The sequence below is a fragment of the Zophobas morio genome, unplaced genomic scaffold (genome assembly GCF_036711695.1).
Source record: "Zophobas morio isolate AGI-343-1 ecotype UQ-CSIRO unplaced genomic scaffold, CSIRO_AGI_Zmor_V1 ptg000075l, whole genome shotgun sequence".
NCBI classification, from domain to species: domain Eukaryota; kingdom Metazoa; phylum Arthropoda; class Insecta; order Coleoptera; family Tenebrionidae; genus Zophobas; species Zophobas morio.
This window is the reverse complement of record NW_026972180.1, coordinates 433838-454207: the sequence shown is the minus strand read 5'-3', so window position 1 is coordinate 454207 and position 20370 is coordinate 433838. Positions and strand designations below refer to the sequence as shown.

Genomic DNA, 20370 nt, shown 5'->3' with positions numbered 1-20370 from the left:
AATTGAAGAATCAGAACTGAACAATCCTAAAATTAAAATATAGGAAAGTTGAGAAATCGAAAGTTAAAAGATTCAGAAATTCATATAATAGCTACAGTTTTGTTTTTTTTTCCAAAAATTTCAATATCTAGGGTAAAAATTCAACACGGTTTCAGAGGATATGAACGGCTAAATTTTTATTAACGATTTACCATGCTTCCGATATCGTTAAAACGTTTGCAAGATTTCAAATCATTTAATTTTATAACTTCAAAGTTTTGTAAAATGTTATAAAATTTTGATTTTTTTCCAAACATCTGGATGCCTAGTGTAAAAAGTCAAGACGGATTCATGAAGCACAAGAGTAGGAGTACGACATTTTATAAACCGAAAAATTGAAATCTCGAAAAATCAAAAATTTTACAAATTAAAAAATTTAAAACCAAGACTACGAAAAATCGAGAGATCGAAAAATCGAAACATCAAAAAATTGAAAAAATCCCAAAATTGGAACGTTGAAAAATTGAGAAATCTAAAATTCAAAAAATCGAGAAATCGGAAAATCAAGAAGTTGAAAAATTTTAAAGATCTAAAAACCGAGAAGTCGAAAAATTGGAATATTAAAAAAATTAAAAATCGAGAAATCGAAACATCGAAAAATCGTAAAATCACAAAATTCAAAAATCGGAAAATGTAAAATCTAAGAAATCGGAAAATTGAAACATCGAGAAATCGAAATATTAAAAAATCGAGAACTCGAAAGACTGCAAAAATTGAAAAATGGAAGAATCGAGGAACTCAAAAGGCCCAAAATAGAAAAATTAATTGACAAAGTGAAAAATTTTAAATTTAATAAAATCAATAAATTATAAAATTGAAAAATTGGAAAAGCGGGAAACTGAACAATTGAAAAATAGAACCATTGAAAAATCTGAAACGGAAAAGTCGAAAAAAGGAAGAACAATAAATTGAAACACCAAAAAATCCAAAAATCTAAAATTTTAAAAATCGAAAAATTGAAAACTTGAAAAATCGGGAAATCGAAAAATGTAAAATCTAAGAAAAATCTAAAAAACGAGAAATCGAGAAATTGAAAAATCCCCAAGCTGAACTTTTGAAAAACTGATAAATCAAAAATCGAAAAGCCAAAAGTCGAAAAATGAAAAATCCTGAAATCGAAAAACGAAAGACGGAAGAATTGAAAAATGGAAAAATCGAGAAATTGAAACTACCCAAAATCGAAAAATTAAAAATTTAAAATGTACCATAATCAATAAATCGGAACATTGAAAAACTGAAAAATCGGGAAAGTGAGCAATTGAAAAACCGAAAAATTGAAAAATCTGAAACTGAGAAGTCGGACAAATGACAGAATAACACAACAAATCGAAGCACCAAAAAATCTAAAAATCTAAAATTTAAAAAACGAAAAATTGGATTATAGAAAGATTGAAAAATCGAGAAATCTAAATAAAAATCGAAAAATCAAACATTGAAAACCTAGAAATCTATTTTAAAAATAATCAAAATGTTGAAAAATTAAACATTTTTTAAAATCTAAAAATTGAAAAACACGAAAATTGAATTCTGAAAAGCCGAAAAATCGAAAGTGCAGTTGAAACACCAAAAAATCAAAAATTCTAGAATTTAAAAATTCGAAAAATGAAACTACCGAAAAATGGAAAAACTCAGAGATAGAAAAAATCCCAAAAAAATAAAGATGAGAAATCGAAAATTCTAAAAAATCGAGAAATCGGAAAATCGAAAGGTCGAAAAATTTTAAAAATCGAAAAACCGAAATGTCGAAAATTCGTAAAATCGGAACATTGAAATATTAAAAAATTAAAAATCTGGAAATCCGATTATCAAAAAATTGTAAAATTGAAATGAAATGTTCAAATTTCGAAAAATGTAAAATTTAAGAAATCTACATATTGAGAAAGCGAAAAATTGAAACATCATAACGAGAAATCGAGAAATTGAAAAATCCCCAACGAATTCTCAAAAAATGAGAAAAACGAAAAATTGAAAAAGTAAAAGTCGGAAAATTGAACACTCGAAAAATTGAAACATCGAAATCTCCATAACTCGAGAAATCGAACAATTAGAAAATTGAAAAACCGAAAATTTGAAAACTCGAAAAATTGCAAAATCCAAAATCGAGAAGTCGAAAAATCGAAAGATTGAGGAACCGAAAGACCAAAATTTTGAAAAATCTAAAATCCAAAATTTGAAAAATCAGGAAAGCAACTCAAGAAATGAACCATTGAAAAGTGGAGAGAAGGAGAAATGGGAAAACCAAAAACTTAGGAGGGCCAAAAGGTGAAAAACTTAAAATACGATAAATTATGGAAAACTGAGAGTTCGAAAAATTGAAAACCGAGAAATTGAAGAATCAGAACTGAACAATCCTAAAATTAAAATATCGGAAAGTTGAGAAATCGAAAGTTAAAAAATTCAGAAATTCATATAATAGCTACAGTTTTGTTTTTTTTTTTCCAAAAATTTCAATATCTAGGGTAAAAATTCAACACGGTTTTAGAGTATATGAACGGCTAAATTTTTATTAACGATTTACCATGCTTCCGATACCGTTAAAACGTTTGCAAGATTTCAAATCATTTAATTTTATAACTTCAAAGTATTGTAAAATGTTATAAAATTTTGATTTTTTCCAAACATCTGGATGCCTAGTGTAAAAAGTCAAGACGGATTCATAAAGTACAAGAGTAGGAGTACGACATTTTATAAAATTTAAATGACATTTATTATTGTAAAATTTGGATATGGCGTCATTATTGTTGGTGGGAATGATCAGACAAATTTTGATTAGCGTTTTACCATCTACATAATATTCCTTCCGGATATTCAATGTCTAATAAAAATCAATACAGACTGCGGACAGACAGGCGGAAACTGGAGACCTATGTTTTCGTACTCTAGGTGTCATGAAACGTCGCGAAAACTTGAAAGGGGCCAGTTGCCCGTAAATTTACACTTATGAAGTAAAAATCAAAAATCAGCAAGATTTTCTGATTATAAATATTTTGTAGAGCACAGTGTAATAAAATAATAATCAAAGGCACCCATTAGAAAATCAAGAAACACCAAAAACGAGCTCGCTTTCAACACAGTATCCACAGCAAAACTTATCAATTGAGTTTTACGTGTCACATCGTCAATTATAACTTTCTAGTTAAGAGGAAAACAAGTCAACGAAGCAAATATTTTTACTTCTGGTCATAATCGAAGTATTACGTGTACGTTATTGAAGAAAACATATTAAGCCTACAACAAGAAATATTTCCGTTTAAACGAGGCCATCCACAAGTCGTCTCTGCAGCCTCCCAACCTCCACCCATCGCGATAAGGCGACATTATTCTAATTCGTCGAATCAGGTTTATCATTCCTAGGCATTGACCATGAAGCCTACACAAAAATCGATGCCATAATTTACGATTTCAGCCTTTGTCATCCCACGAGTCGATAAACTGTAACAAACTAAAACCAGTGGCGTACGCATCATCCGTCCGCGGTGAAGCCCCCGTTTTTCCTCACTGTCCGCTCCACCCACCCACCTCTTCGGCTCTCAACTAATTGTTATTGTGTTTATTAGTTTAATATGTAAGTTTAATGCTCCAGTAGGCGTCCCAACAATGATTATTACTTTCTAATGGGAGGCAAGTCTCATCCTAATTGAGTTATCTTTATTAATAAACACTGCATTTAATGCCTGTATCCTACGCAACACAAAGCAGAGCATGTCTTGAGCACTTGTGGCATGTGTGGGATTGCTTCATTCATTGTTTGGACCAAATTCAATTGAATTAAATCAACATTATCTGCATGCAGGCACGCACCCAGGAAGCGGTCCAGATGCCTTCTAGAACCGTCGAAGAAAAAAAAATACAGATTTCGTCGTTGCTGATATTTACAGTTACCGCATGTGGAAAAGGAAATTTATTTTTATAGAGGAGCGGAGGCGGTGTCGTTTTACTTATATTATGGATGGCTGTGTTTTTAGCATGTTATAGCCATGAATGAATTTCTCTGTCATCTTTTACAAAACTACGAGAGAAGAACATTTCCATTATTGGCTTTAATGATGTTAGCACGTTTAACGTCCGAAGGTATATGGGTTTGTGCGTGTGTGGGCTTATTGTTTCTCAGAGTGCTTGATTTGTGAATTTTTGTATACACACTAAGCTATTATGTTGGTTCTAATTAGCTTGGAAGGACCATTTTGAGTGCTCATTTGAATAATTAGTTTTTGGGCGATTTGCATAGTCAATGGCACAATTATAATTAAGTTCAGAGAGAGCCGTTATGCGTTTATTGAAGATTTATTGTGAATATGACAGCGTATGGTTAGATGGTAAAAAAGACGAAAAAAAAACAGCGATACCGTAGGATCTGAGGCTCGTTTTCATTTATATGCTTCTTTTTGTTAATTATTATTCCTAGCTTATTTTGGGATTTAGTGTCGTGAAATCCTCTACACTGAAAGGTAGAGAAAAACCAGAAAATAGGTAAGTAAACAATGTTATGAATATTTAAAAATCATGAAAAAAGTAGAATTTTTAATTTTTACATATTTATTTGTTTCTTCGGTTTTCCTATTTGCAATCTTATTTGTTTCTAACTTTTCGGTATTTCAGTGTTCTGATTTTAGTTTATTTTTTCTTTTTTTCAATGTGAACTTTTTCAGTGTTTCGCTTTTCGATTTTTCGATTTTTCAACTTTTAGATTTTTTAATTTTTCGTTTCTTCTGTTTCTGATTTGCCATTTTTCTAGTTTTCATTTTAAATATGTATTAAGAATGATTCTTCACCTTTTCAATTTTACGATTTTAGAATTTTTCCATTTTATAATTATTTTTCTTTTTTTAGTGTGAAATTTTTCAATTTTTCCATTTTTCAACTTTCCCATTTTTTAATTTTTCTTTTCTTCAATTTTGGATTCACGATTTTTCTAGTTTTCATTTTAAATATGTATCAAGAATTATTATTTTTGAAAATTTTTCATTTTTTCAATTTTACGATTTTAGAATTTTTCCATTTTATATATTTTTTTCATTAATTTTACGACATTCACTTTGCAGTTTCACGAGTTTTTAATTTTTCAATTTTTCGCGTTTTATTTTTTTCTTTCAGTTTTTTATTTTCTTCACTTTTTCAATTTTTCAGTTTTTTTAGTGTTCTTGGCAGTGTGAAATTTTTGAATTTGTGTATTTTTCAATTCTTCTTGGATTTTAAATATCTTCATTTATTCGAATTTTCAATTTTTCGATTCTTCAATTTTCCATTTCTTCAAATTTTTGATTTGCAATTTCTAGTTTCGATTTTTTATTTAAAAATTTTTTTTAAAGTTCCGATCTTATAATTTTTTGTTTTTTCAATTTTATTTATATTTTTCGTTTCATCAATTTTTCGATTTGCAATTTTTCAATTTTGTATTTGTTTTGTTTTCAATTTGCAGTTTCGATATTTAATTTTTCTATTTCATTTTGGTTTTTTATATTCTTTATTCTTTCAATTTTTCGTTTTTACAATATGAAATTTTTCAATTTTCGGATTTTTTAATTTTTCGATACTTTCGATCTTTTAATTGTTCGTTTTTTCAATTTTAGATTTTTCACTTTCTAGGTTTTTTTAATTTTTCGTTTCTTTAATTTTTGAATTGCAATTTTTCTAGTATTCATTTTAAATATGTAATAATAATTATAATAAAATAAAAAGTTCACTTTTTCAATTTTACGATTTTAGAATTTTTGTACTATTAAATTATTGGACTTCAAATTTTAATTATGGTATTTTTCAGATTTGATTCTTCAGTTTTTCGATTTTCAATTTTTCGAATTCTCAATTTTCCGATATTTCTGTTTCGCAATTTTTCAATTTTTCGTGTTTTAAATTTTTCAATTTTTGGCGCCTTTCCTAATTTTCGATACCACGACTTGCCGATTTCTCTTTTTTTGATTTTGCAACTTTTTAGATTTTTCAATTTCTTGATTAATTGCTCTTTCGTGTTTCTCAATTTTTCAACTTTTTGATTCCTCCATTCCTCAAATTTTCGATTTCCCATCTTTTTCTTTTTTTAATGCTTCAGTTTTTCGATTTTCCAATTTCCCAAATTTCCCAATTTTCGATTTCTCGATTCTTCGATATTTCAGTTTTGGGATTTTTAATTTCGATTTTTTAATTTTCAATTTTTCGATTTTTACTTTTTGATTTTTCGATTTTCTGATGTTTCAATCCATCAATTTTTCATTCGTTTGTTTTTCGATATTTTAATTTTTCGAATTTTCGATTTGTCAATTTTTCCAATTTTTGAATTTCAATGTTTTAATTTCTTCGTGTTTCAGTTCCTGGTTCTTTCGATTTTTCGATATTTGATTTTGTAATTTTTTGGTTTTTAAAATTTTTGAATTTTCGAGTTTTCCAATTTTCAGTTCTTAAAATTTTTCAGGTTTATCAATTTTTCAGTTGTTGGATTTCTCGATTTATAAATATGTATTTCGATGTTTCGATTTTTCGATTCTTAATTTCCCGACTTTCGATATTTTAGTTTTACGATTTCTCAATTTTTTGAGAATTCATTGGGAATTTTTCAATTTCTCGATTTCCTGTTGCTATGCTTTTTCAATTTTTCGATTTTTCAATATTTGGATTTCCTAAATTTTACATTTTTCGATTTTTCAATATGTTATTTCAATTTTACAAGTTTTCGATGTTCCGATTTCCAGATTTTTAATTTTTTAATATTTCAATTTTTCGATTTTTCGAGATGTAGGTTTTTCGATTTTTTAAATTTTTCGACTTTTTGAGTTTCGGATTTCTCAATTTTTTCAACTTTTCGATTTTTTAATTTTAGATTTTTGGATTTTTCGGCTTTTCTGATATCGATTTGTGCGTTTTTCAATTTTTCGTTTTTTGATATTTCGATTTCTCGATTTTTTCAATCTTCCTATCCTTCAATTTTTCAATTTTTTAAATTTTAGATCTTTGGATTTTTTGATGTTTCGGTTTCTTGTTCTTTCGATTTTCGACATTTCGATTTGTCGGTTTTAGATTTTTAAATTTTGTGATTTTAAAAATTTTTGACTCGCAAATCGAAGTATCGAAAATAGAAAAATTGAAAAATTAAAAAACCCCAAAACTGAAATATTGAGAAATTTAAGCATCTAGGAAAAATTACAGAATCGAAAAATTCAAAAATTCGAAAAATTCAAAAATGGACATATTGAAGAGCTGAAAAATCGAAAAATCGAAACACTTTTGAAAATTGAGAAATTAAAATATCGAAAGACCGAAAATTCAAAAAATCGAGATATCAAGAAATCGAAAACCCAAAATTTAAAAATTCTAAAATCGGAAAACTGATGACGTAATTGAAGAAAAAATCGAAAAATTGAAGTAGAAAAACTGAAAAATCGTGAAAATGGAAAATAAAAAAATCGAAAAGACGAAACGTCAAAAAATCGACAAATCGAAAAGTCGAAAAATCAAAAAATGGATTAATCGAAAAATCGAAAATTTAGAAACGTTAAAAATTGAAAAATTGAAGAATCGAACAGGTGAAAAATCGTAAAACGAAAACATCGGAAAATTGAGAAATTGAAACATGGAAAAATCGAAAAATCAAAAATTTGATGTAACGAGAACTTATAAAATCGAAAAAACGAAAAATACAAAACTGAAGAATGCCAAATGTAAAATATAGAAAAATTGCAACACGAAAAAATCGAGAAATCAAAAATTTGAAAATCGAAAATCTCAACACAAAAATTGGGTAATCGAATTGAAAAATCGAGAAATTGCAAATTCGAAAAACTTAAGAATAAAAAAACTGAAGAATTTCAAATCTGTATTTACGAAAAATTGAGAAATCAAAAGTTGAAAAATCAGGAAATCGAAAATTTGAAAAATTGAGAATTCGAAAAATCGAAAATTTTAAAAATAGAAATATCGAAAAACGGAAAAACCGGGAAGTCGAGAAATCGAGAAATCGAAAAATTGAAAAGCTGGAAATCCAAACATCAAGAAATCGAAAAATTGAAGATTTGCAAATCGAAGCATTGAAAAGTAGAAAAATTGAAAAATTCAAAAATCCCAAAACTGAAATATTGAGAAATTTAAGCATCTAGGAAAAATTACAGAATCGAAAAATTCAAAAATCAAAAATTCAAAAATTCGAAAAATTCAAAAATGGACATTTTGAAGAACTAAAAAACCGAAAAATCGAAACACTAAAAACATCTGAAAATTGAGAAATTAAGAAATCGAAAAGCCAAAAATTCAACAAATTGAGAAAGCAAGGAATCGAAAATCCAAAATTTAAAAATTTGAAAATTGGAAAATTGATGAAAAAATTGAAGAAAAATCGAAAAACTGAAGAACTGAAAAACTGAAAAAACGAAAAATGGGAAAATAAAAAAAAATCGAATAAACGAAACGTGAAAAAATCTAGAAATCGAAAAATCAAAAATTTAGCAACGTTGAAAATTAAATAGATAAAAAATCGAAAAATTGAAGAATCGAACAATTGAAACATCGTGAAGCGAAAACATCGGAAAATTGAGAAATTGAAAAATGAAAAAATCGAGAAATCAAAAATGTGATGAATCGACAAATTAAAAAATTGAAAATTCGAAAATCTTAACACAAAGGTTGAGTAATCGAGTTGAAAAATCGAGAAATTGCAAATTCAAAAAAATTAAGAATAAAAAAAAACTGAAGAATTTCAAATCTGAATTTACGAAAAATTGAAAAATCAAAAGTTGAAAAAATGTTGTATCTATAATTTTGATTTATTCCAAAAATCTCGATGTCTAGGACAAAAATTCAACACGAATTGATAAACCACAAGTTCAATACTGTTACCTTTTAACATTTAAATAATATTTATTGGATAAAATTGTAAGATGACATCAATTTCTGGGGTAAGGGAGCTGAACTAAAAAATTTTGATTAACGATATACTATGCTTCCAATATTCCTAAAATAAAATTTGAAAATATTCGATTTTGCAATTTCAAAGTTGAATTGTAAAATATTGTAAACAATTTTGATTTATGTTTTCTAAAAATATAACCGCCCAAAAGAGAAATTTAACAGGGATTCATAGACCACAAATGGAAGTCGTTCCTTTGTTGGTAAGGACGAGCAGAAAATTTTGTTCATCGTCTTCTTAGCTTACACTCGAGAAGTAAAAATCCACCGATGTTTCAAAATTTTTTGGTCGCTAATTTTTAACAGTTTCTAGAACCAGTAGAAGTTTTTAAACTCCCAAAAATCATGAAATTAGGATATTTAAAAACCCGACCAGGTTAATAATCCGCAAATGTTAACATTTTTTACTCTCCGAAATTTCCAGTATTTTACCATTTTCAAGAATGAATGAAGTCACAAATCAAATTCATCTTCAGTTTTGGCAGCTGATTACGTCACCAAGTTACGTAGGTCGTCTCTTAGAACATGCAAATTGGGTAACTAGGTCAGAATTTCAAAAAATGACCCGCTACTTTTCTAAATTTATACCAAAACTTCAATTCACGAACTTCAAATGGTTCATAATTTACTAAAGTTTTATTACTGCATTGATTTTTTTTAGTGAATATTTGTTCACCATTTTTTTGAGATGACGTCATCAGTTATTTGGAGGAAGTTAGTGTGTTACCAAAAATTAGTGACTTGTACAAATTCTGAATAAATTATCAAGTTGTAGCCCTGTTGAAGAGGATATTAGAAAGCAGAATCGAAAAATTTTTAGGTTTTCAGGTATTCTTTGAGGTTTTCAGATTTTTAAGTTTTTAGATCTTTCGATTTCTCGATTTTTTATGTGGCGATTTTTCGATTTTTCAATTTTTCGATTTTTTAGATTTTACATAAGATGACGTCATCAATTTTTAGGAGAGGATAGACGAATAAATTTTTATTAACTCTTTATCATGATTACAAGAAATTGATTTTGTAGTTTCAAAGTTAAATTGCAAAATGTTGTTACACATTTTTTTTTCTTTAATCTAATCTGGATATCCTATTTTAGTATTTAATGTTGTGGAATCCTGTACACTGAAAGGTAAAAAGGAAGCAGAAATTAAGTAAGAAAATAATGTTATGAATATTTAAAAATAATTGTATACAATCCACTTCAAGACGAACACACAATAAAAGTAAGCCACAAAGTTCCGTTACGTAAAACTCGTGCAAATATTAGATAATATTCACGTTAAAACAATTTTCATCTTTCCATCTATGACGAGAAAGTACCCACTCTACACTATTTTCTCCTTATATGATGATGTACGTTTCAACATATTGAATACAATGAATCAATCTTCACACCAAACCGAGATGCCTGTCAAACTCCAAATAAAAAACGAAGATTTCATCAAGATAGAGAAGACAATCATTCGGAAAAGCGTCTAAACATGTACACAATTCCTTCATTCATTATTCATAACGTTGTAAGAAACCTTTTAAAGTCAAAGCGAACGAAAATATTTCATGAAAGTTTCACGGGCTCCAAACTGTGTTTACTCTAAATCGTTCGATGTAGTTGAGTCAGGTGCGATGAGTTAAATCGTCAGGTGTTTGTTACGAGAGCAGACACTCCACTTTTGGACCAACAAGGTCGATCAATGCGAATAAAAATGTAAAAATTTATTAAAACAGATACAAGTTATTTCCAAGCTACCCTCTCTAAGGCCCATTTCTGTGTTCTGCGTCCTGTGCAGTTGGTGGTGACCAAGCCATCGGTGAAAGTCGCGGAATCCGAAATGTCCAAGCACTTGCGGTTGGTCAAGTGGAGGATTTCTTGCGTCTAGAACAAAAAAGTAGATTAATTCGAGCACGATTTCAACTTAAACGAAGCAAATTTATTGTTGGTGTTCATAAATGTTTGCCACCTTGTTGCGATAGTGGTTGTAACTATTCTTGTTTGTCACTGTCACTGTCAGCGTTGTTCAATTCCGCTTTGGTTTGGTCTTTCTTTTTTAGTTTTTTGTTTCACGCTGATTACGCCTATTGGATAGGCAACCAGGAATGGATTTATATTTCTACATTTTGGAATAATTTTTTGAAAGCGGCAAAATTGATGGACAAACAATCAAACATTTATGAACGCCCAGTATTACGAAAAGAGGGGGTGTCGTACCTCGGCATCATAAATCCACTTCTGTCTATTGTATCCACTGCACGCCATTATTCGTACTTTCGAAGGCCCCAGCACCACTTTCTCGGGAGCGTCTAAACAAATGGAGTCGTCAGTCATGACGAAACCATCCGGAGTCATCACAAACATCTCCAAAGTGAGATCATCCCCAAGACAAGTCTCCAGCTTGGCAATGCCCATGGGTTGGTTACTCACCACCTTCTTCTGTGGCTTAATCAAGCACTTGTTCTCTCCTAAATTCCGAATCCTCCCGAAGAATCGATCGTCTTTTGGGAAAAAGTGCTGCGGCCAGACGTTGTCCAAGTACCACTCGAACCCCTTACACTGATGTTTCTTCCTCAACTCTAACCTCGACGTGACATTCTGCTCTTCTTTAATTTTCCCAGCTGGTTCGTTAAACTTGAAGTAAAACTTCGCCCACTCGTCCATCCACACCAAAGCTACTCTAGCCAAATTCGAAAAGAGCGTCTTGTTAATACCCCCCGGAAACGAATAAGGTGACGACTTCCTAAACAAGTGTCCCACTCTGGAACACGGCGCTATCTGAACCTTCCCCCCGCACTGCCATATCCTAAAAGACATCTCCAGATTCTCCCCTCCCCATATGTTCATCCCGTCGTCGTAGGCACCCATTTCGAAGAAGTACTGTCTATCGATGGCGAATAATCCTCCTGCCATAGTTGGAGTATTGAAAGGTTGCGTAGCGTCGACTTTTCTCTGTTTGAGTTCGCGTCCTCCGAGGGTATACCATCGGAACTGGAGGTTCCAGTTGAAGGCACCCCAGTGGAGTTCAAAGCTTTTGACGTAAGCGAAAGAGTCGTCGTTGATTATGTCTATGACTGGGCAGACGACTGCGGTTCGGTCGCTCTTTATCACAGATAGAAGGGCTTCTAACCAGCCGGTGGTGCACTCGCAGTGGGCGTCCAGGAAGGTTAGAACGGGACCTTTGGCTACCAGGGCTCCTTTCAGTCTTGCTTTGATGAGGCCGATGCGGGTTTTGCTGCGGAGGATTTTCGTGGGTACGGGGAGAGTGGAGATGTAGTCTTCGAGAGGTTTCCGCAGGAATTCTAAAAGGAAAAAAAATGGTTTCTTTTATTTCTTTTAACCATTTTATCAAAATAGATATTCTACAATCAACAATAAATAAATAATTCTCTAATGAATCTCACACAGATTTTCTGAATTTTTTCTAAGTAATTTACTTTTGTCATACTTCGACCGACAAACGCGGACCACATACGTGAGTACAAGTAACAGTGTAAGAACCAAAATGACAGCCTATAAATGAGTCTGACACCCTATAATTTTTTCTCTAGTTGTTTATGACCGAAAAGTTGAAAAATCGAGAAATTTGGAAACTCGGATAACCTAAAAATTTTGACAAAATTCTATGATTAAAATACGAACAATTTTCTGATTATTGAACATTTAAAATTGATTCATTGAAAACCGGGTAACTGAGTAAACTAAACAATGTAAAAATATAAAACTAAAAAATTGAATAACTAAAATGAAAGCATTAAACTGCAAAACAAAAAAATTGCACAAACATTGAAAATCGAATAATTTTAAAATAGAAAAAATACAAAATTGAAAAATCGAAAAATTGCAAAATCAAAAACTTGAATTAAAATCGAAATTTTGAAATATTAAAAATCAAAAAATTGGAAAACCGAAACCATGAAATTCGCACAAATGAACAATTGAAAATTGAATAATTGAAGAAACGAAAAATTTTGAAAACGAAGAATTATAAAACTGAAAATTGAAACATTAATTTATTAAAAACCGGATATTTAAGAAATCAAAAATTCTAAAAATATAAAACTGGAAAATCAAAAAATTGCAAAATTACAAAACTGAAAAATTGGATAATTGTAAAACCGAAAAATTATTAAACTGTAAATCTAAACAGTTGCACAAATATCAAATTGAAAATCGAAACGTTGAAAAACCAAATAATTCTGAAATAGGGAAATTAAAAAAAATGAAGTATAAAATCGAAAAATTCTAAGATTACAAAATTGAAAAGTCGAGAAATTGGAAAATCCGCTGATTGAAAAACCAAAATTTATCAAAACTGGACAATTGAGAAATCTAAACATTGTAAAAATATAAAACTGGAAAATCAAATAAACTGCAAAATTTCAAAATTGGAAACTGAAACATCAGACGACTGTAAAATAGAAAAATTACAATTGAAAAATCGAAAAATTGCAAAATCAAAAACTTGAAGAATTAAAATCGAAATTTTGATAATTAAAAATCAAAAAATTGGTAAACCGAAACCATGAAATTCGCACAAATGAACAATCGAAAATTGAATAATTGAAGAAACGAAAAATTTTGAAAACGAAGAATTATAAAAATGAAAATTGAAACATTGATTTATTAAAAACCGGATATTTAAGAAATCAAAAATTCTAAAAATATAAAATTGGAAAATCAAAAAAATTGCAAAATTACAAAATTGAAAAATTGGATAATTGTAAAACCGAAAAATTATTAAACTATAAATCTAAACAGTTGCACAAATATCAAATTGAAAATCGAAACGTTGAAAAACCAGATAATTCTGAAATAGAGAAATTAAAAAAAATGAAGTATAAAATCGAAAAATTCTAAGATTACAAAATTGAAAAGTCGAGAAATTGGAAAATCCGCTGATTGAAAAACCAAAATTTATCAAAACTGGACAATTGAGAAATCTAAACATTGTAAAAATATAAAACTGGAAAATCAAATAAACTGCAAAATTTCAAAATTGGAAACTGAAAAATCAGACGACTGTAAAATAGAAAAATTACAATTGAAAAATCGAAAAATTGCAAAATCAAAAACTTGAAGAATTAAAATCGAAATTTTGATATATTAAAAATAAAAAAATTGGAAAACCGAAACCATGAAATTCGCACAAATGAACAATCGAAAATTGAATAATTGAAGAAACGAAAAATTTTGAAAACGAAGAATTATAAAAATGAAAATTGAAACATTGATTTATTAAAAACCGGATATTTAAGAAATCAAAAATTCAATGAAGTGAAAAATCAAAAACTCAGAAAATTGGAAATCGAGATTTTTAAATACAAAAATCAAAAAATTAGAAGATCCAAACAATGAAATTCGCATAATTGAAAAGTTGGATATCTTAAAAAACGAAAAATTGTAAAATATTTAAATCGAAAAATTCAAAACTTGAAAAATTAAAACTGAAATTTTGAACAAATAAAAATCAAAAATTTTAAATGAAAAATAGGATAATGGTAAAATCGAAAAATTACAAAATCATAAAATTGAAACATCGGTAAGTTGAAAAATCATGAAATTGAAAAATCTGATAACCGTAAAATCCATAAATTGTGAAACCGAAAAAAATTTAAAATTCAAAACCGGACAATTGAAAAAAATCAAAAAATTACCAAATTATAAAACTAGGAAATCAAAAAATTGCGGAATTGTAAAAATTGAAAAATTAGGTAACTGTAAAAACCAAAAATTATTATTAAACTGCAAAACTGAAAATCGGAAAATTGAAAAATCAACAATTGTTTAATGGAAAAATTACTAAATTTAAAAATCACAAAATTGTGAAATCATGAAAATGAAAAATCAAAAACTTGAAAAATTGAAAACCCAAATTTTGAAAAAGTTTAAAATTGAAAAATTGGAAAATCGGATACTTTCAAAAACGAGAAATTGTAACTAATTAAGTTGATAAATAAAATAATAAAATTAAAAAATTGGATAATTGTAAACTCGGAAATCTATTAAACTGTAAAAACGAACAATTTCTAAATTACTAAAATGAAAAATTGCAAGGTTATGAAATTGTATAATCAAAAACTTGGAAAATCGGAAATTTTGAATAATTAAAAATAAAAAAAGTGAAAATTTATAAAATTACGAAATTGTAAAATTTGATAATGGTAAAATCGAAAAATTACAAAATCGTCAAAACTAAAAAATTCAACAATTGCAAAATTACAAAATTGGAAAATTGCTCTAATGTTATTTAGACAGAACTTTCCTCATCCCTGGAACACAATGCAACAAATCCAGCTTTTTGAAAAATTATAAGACATAATTTTGCAAATTATATATATATATATATATATATATATATTTTTTTTTTTTTTTTTGATGACCCCTATAAGTTAAATAGAGTTGTATATGTAATCTTGAAGACAAGGCAAAGAAGCATGGTATGTGTACATTTCAAGCGAGCGTTTCCACAAAAATTTTTTTTTATTAACGTCTTGAAAATTTTTGCGAGGACACGTACATCAATACGAATAGGTGCAGTGGTATACTAATAATAACAGTATTGACACAGATTTAATGAATAAATTAAATGGATTCATTCATTGATTTTTTGTCACCTGTATAAGCAATTCTAAAAAATATGAACATATGATAAGTCACAAGTATAGACTCAATATTAACCTTACCTTACGCTCAGGAAGTATTTTATTATATTTTATATTTTTTGTCTGTGCCGTCTTTTTCAAATACTACATGCACTACGAACTTGTAGAATTAATAACAGCAACAAACAAGTAAAAGAAGACAAAAAAGACAATCAAGATTTTAATTTTTCAAAATATGTGAAAAACAAAGGCACAACTGATTCATCTATTTCAAACACAGAAGAAATAAATATTTACCTCTTTCGCTAGCATCATCAACCAGGATAATCTCTTCAAGTAGTTCCGGTGGCGATCTATTGATGACACTCCACACTGTCCTGAGCAAAGTGGACCACGCCTCATTGTGAAAAACAACGATAATACTAGTTTTGGGATACGAAGGATAATCCTCGAACAGAGTGGTACACCTACAAGTACCCAGATAAAAAAGGTAAAATTTCGTTCCAACGGTACTAACTTTTTTCGACGAAAGTCCGGCAGACTCCTATTGAGCGGAATTCTGTCACTCGCCAGCAAATTAAAGCGATTAATTTGAAAGTACTGCTGCATTTTTAGTAGATCTTTGGGTTCAATAACCACCGGGTTACCATTTTTGCCGGCTCCTGGTCGGGGGTCGAAGTTGTTTGTGTTTATCATGTCGTAGGTAGCGTTGGGGATTTTGTGAATGGGGTTACCCACATAGTGGCCAACCACGACTCGTATGCCGTTCTTATCGACGTACTCTTCTTGGTTGTTTGACCTAAAAGAAAAATTTTCAAAATTTTGAAATGAAAAACGATGGAACTACGTACCTGTAGATGTGTTTGGGGTGAATTTGCGCATTTTTGTTCAGTTGGTTTAGTCTGTACAGAATTATTATCACAATAGACACGAAGAACAAAATCACAGGATATATGCGTTTACATCTTCGCAAAGGCCCTGGCAGCATAATAGAGCTAAAATCAAAACTAGAACTAAACATTGTGTCTATAATTATTTATAAACATTTTAATCGTGCGAATTAATACAACGAGCGCATAAATCGGTGTTGATAACACTTCACTTTTGACCTTTGCTGGACCCGTAATTTGAAACTCGCGCCTCAGCTGGTAACATCTGCTCCAAGACAGAGATGTCAGCACCCATTCTACTCCGATGTACGCACTTTCACACGAGCATAATGCAATAATAACTGTGATTTATTCCGCGCCATTAAGTCGTTAATAAGACAGATTAATTAAGAGAGGATTGAGAGAATATAAGACTTACTTCATGGGATTAAGCGGCGCATTTCAGTTTTGTTTCACATTGCAGTTTGTAGGTAGTTGTTCAATCAACAGGTAAGTTCTGCTCTGGCCGTGAACTCGTCGGACAAGAGATCTTCCACCTCTACCGTGTTGCTTTACCTTAGAAATCAATTAAAGCGTCTGGTGTTTAAATGCAATAGCGTAGGTGAAACTAGAGAAAGACAAGTGTTTTTTTTTCATTTCGTGTTCAACGAATCGGTAATATTTAATATTTTGCAAATTTCACCGAGGAGAATGCAAAAAGTCGGGACATTTCTAAGCTGTGCATTTGAATGGTGCTGTAATGGTTTCTGGAGTTGAGGTATTTGGTTAAGGAAGGACATACTCTTGGACGCTCGGTCTTCAAAACGGCACCTTCTGCACTCGAAATTTTCTATCAGTTAGGGTAACAAAATATAGATTTTCAAACTTATGTGTGTACTACTTGGCTTGTTATGTAATAAAATTTCTAAAAAAAAAAGACTGGAATTTTATAAATAATAAACAACTTTTTCTGCTTGACTCGTGGCTTTCGACACACTTATAATTTCTGAATTTAAACTGCAAAATTAGGGATTTTCACTACAAAAAAAAAGTAATTTTTACCATATTTACTTTTATTTGATACTGATATTGTTGAAAAATTCGCACAGCTGTTGAAAATCCCAACACATTATTGGTAATTAGTAACATTACCAGATTCAACATCCAAATTTACTATATTTTGTTAATTACCCATACCTACTGAAAATTATAGATCCATTTCGATCAGTTGCAATTTTGCTAAAGTTTCTTAATCGAAAATTTCCAAAAGAATTCATTTCAATATTAGTTGTTACAATACATTAATATTATTCTCTTTCAACATGGATTTGTCGACAAAAAATCTTCACAAGCCTTACAGGAAAGCTAAGTAGACGTCACAACATCGATTTTAACACAACATTTGATCAAATATAGATAATCTTTCTTTTTAAATAGAACTGCAATAATTTGCTTTTTCTCAAGTTGACTAAAAATCCACAAAAAAATCTGGGGTAAAGGAAATATTTTTTTTATCCCAAAACTTACCATAATTCATTAAGAAGATGAGTCCGAAAATATCTTCTGGGAAATTTTCAAAGTGCTCGAAAAAGGGTAGACATTTTTATAAGAGCGGAGTATGGAAAAAATGAGCTTTTAGAAAAGTTGGTTGAAAATCCACAAAAAGCTCTCAAAAGCTCGACGTGCTGATTTGAACAATAAATGATCAATTTTTTTTTATTCTAAAAATCGCCCTATTTCATTGGGCGTCCTGGGAGAATGGTCGGAGTTTTTGAGAAAATGAAGCTAAAAGTAATTTTTGGAGATCTAGATCCACAAAAAAAATCATTAGGTAGCTTTTAAAGGCGGTCGAACAAAGTTCGAAACTTTCAAAAGTCGGGAATACTGAAAATTGAGGTTATGAGAAAGTTACCACCCCGAAAGTTCACAAAAAATTCTTCCAAACAGATCTTGACGTGCTTATTAGACAAATATAGAGTGGTCTAGAAACAAAATTTTTGAATCATTCAACGTGAAAATAATTTTTTTTAAATCCTAAAAATCGTCCTCTTGCATTGGGCGACATTAAGAAAATAAGAATTTTTGAAGAAGTGAGACTGAAAGTAACTTCTGGAGGTCGAAATCTACAAAAAAAAAACTTTAGGTGGATAGTTTTCGAAGGTGGTTAAAAAACTTGCAAAATGTCGTAAAGGGGGAATACTGAAAAATTGAGCTTAGGAAAATGTTACCTAAAAATGCACAAAAAAATGGGATATAGTTCTCGACGTTCTAATTAAAAAAATACAGTGTTTAGGGTCCCGGAGCAAAATTCGGTTTGAAACCATTTTTTTTTTTTTTAATTGGGCGATTCTGGAAAAATGTTCGAGTTCTTGACGAAATGAGCCGAAGTATCTTCTGGGAGCCCAGATCTACAAAATAATCTCTTTAGATCTTTTTCAAAGATCAGTGAAAACAAGTAGAAATTTTCATAAGAAAAAAATTTCATGTGTGGGGGGGGTATTGAAACATTAAATTTTGGAAAAGTAGTCTAAAAATCGACAAATTTGGGAAATAAATCTCGACATTCTAATTCGAGAAATGTAGTGTTTAGGATCCCGGAGCAAAGAATTTGAAAGAATCTTGGGAGTCGAGTTCCTTATGTTTTTTTTTACGAATGTGCAAAAATCTTCAGAATCCCTTGTATTTCAATCTTGAAAGAGTTTGAGCAAATTTCGGGTCTCCCGTGTGATTTTTTTTTTTTTTGAAAATGTTTTGTTGAGTTTTTGAAAGAATTTGGAAGTGTTCATTCCTTACGGTTTTTTTTAAAGAATGTGAAAGAATGTTGGGGGGGGAGGTTTAATGTGAAAGAATCTTGGGGTGATTTTAATGTTAAAGAATCTTCGGGACCTCTTGTGTTTCATTCTCGGAAGAATTTAAAAGAATTTTGGGTCCCTTGGTGTTTTTCGAAGAATGCAAAAAAATCTTCGAATCCCCATTTATTTTGTTCTTGAAGGAGTTTGCAAAAATCTTAGGGGCCTCTAGTGTGCTTTTTTCAAAATGTCGGAATTCCTCCTATTTTGTTTATGAAAGAATCTTGGTGATCCTAGTGTATTTTTTTAATATAGAAACATATAGACCCTTTTGTGTTTTTTTTTTTTCGTGAAATAGTTTGAAAATATCTGGAGGCGCCAAATGTCTTTTTTAAGAAAGTAAAAGAACTTTCGGAAACCCTTATTTTTTATTCTTGGAAGAGTTTAAAATAATCTTGAGGACCTTCAGTGTCATTCTTTTGAAAATGTGCATTGTTAGAATCCCCAAGAGTCCTTTTTTTAAACGATATGAAAGAATCTTGGAGGCTCCTGGTGTCTTTTTAAAAGATAAAAGAATCCCTGTAACCCCTTCTATTTTATTCCTGAAAGAGTTTGAAAGTATCTCACGGGTTGCTGGTGTCTTTTTAAAATGCAAACAAATCTTCGCAACCCCTTCATTGTTCTTGAATACTTTGAAGGAATCGTGGAGGTCTCTAGTATTTTTTTAAGAACGTAATAGAATCTTGGAAACCTCTTTTATTTTGCTCATGAAAGAATTTTGAGGGCTTTTGGTCTTAGAAACTAAATTGATTTTATTCCTGAAATGGTTTTAAAGAATCTTCGGGACAGGTAGTAATTTTTTAGAAATGTGAAGGAATAGTCGGAATTCCTTCTATTTTGTTTTTAAAAGAGTATTAGCATCCCCTTGTTTTTTTGTATGTTTTTAAGAATTCTTGAAGAATTAATAAAAAAGAACATTCGAAACCTCATTAATTTTATTTTTAAAAGTATCTTCTGAGGGTCCAGAACTACAAAAATAAATTCCATAGATCACTTTCAAAAGTGATCGAAAAAGGGTAGAAATTTTCATAAGGGGAAAGTATTGAAACATTTAGCTTTTGGAAAAGTTGTCTAAAAATCGACAAAAAAATCTAGAATGTAGTTCTCGACGTTCTAATTCGAAAAAT

At 29.9% G+C, this 20370-nt stretch overlaps 1 protein-coding gene across 1 annotated transcript; it reads right to left on the bottom strand.

Annotated features, from left to right (window-relative positions):
- Nucleotides 1–10629: 10629 nt before the first annotated feature.
- On the bottom strand, nucleotides 10630–16975 carry LOC135143759 (polypeptide N-acetylgalactosaminyltransferase 1). Its single transcript, XM_064075699.1, has 6 exons — nucleotides 16834–16975; nucleotides 16377–16520; nucleotides 16043–16324; nucleotides 15823–15992; nucleotides 11138–12222; nucleotides 10630–10804 (listed from the first exon to the last, which is right to left on the bottom strand). Exons 1-6 carry the CDS (start codon nucleotides 16836–16838, stop codon nucleotides 10664–10666), a joined length of 1827 nt encoding a protein of 608 aa, XP_063931769.1. The 5' UTR covers nucleotides 16839–16975; the 3' UTR covers nucleotides 10630–10663.
- Between the last annotated feature and the right edge of the window lie 3395 nt (nucleotides 16976–20370).

Bases quoted from the DNA above. Each gene is read 5' to 3' on its own strand.
- LOC135143759 (XM_064075699.1), bottom strand. The intron at 16,325-16,376 runs GTACGTAGTTCC...TTTTTCTTTTAG, and splicing joins CACCCCAAACACATCTACAG to GTCAAACAACCAAGAAGAGT. The intron at 10,805-11,137 runs GTACGACACCCC...TTTTTGTTCTAG, and splicing joins AGTGGATTTATGATGCCGAG to ACGCAAGAAATCCTCCACTT.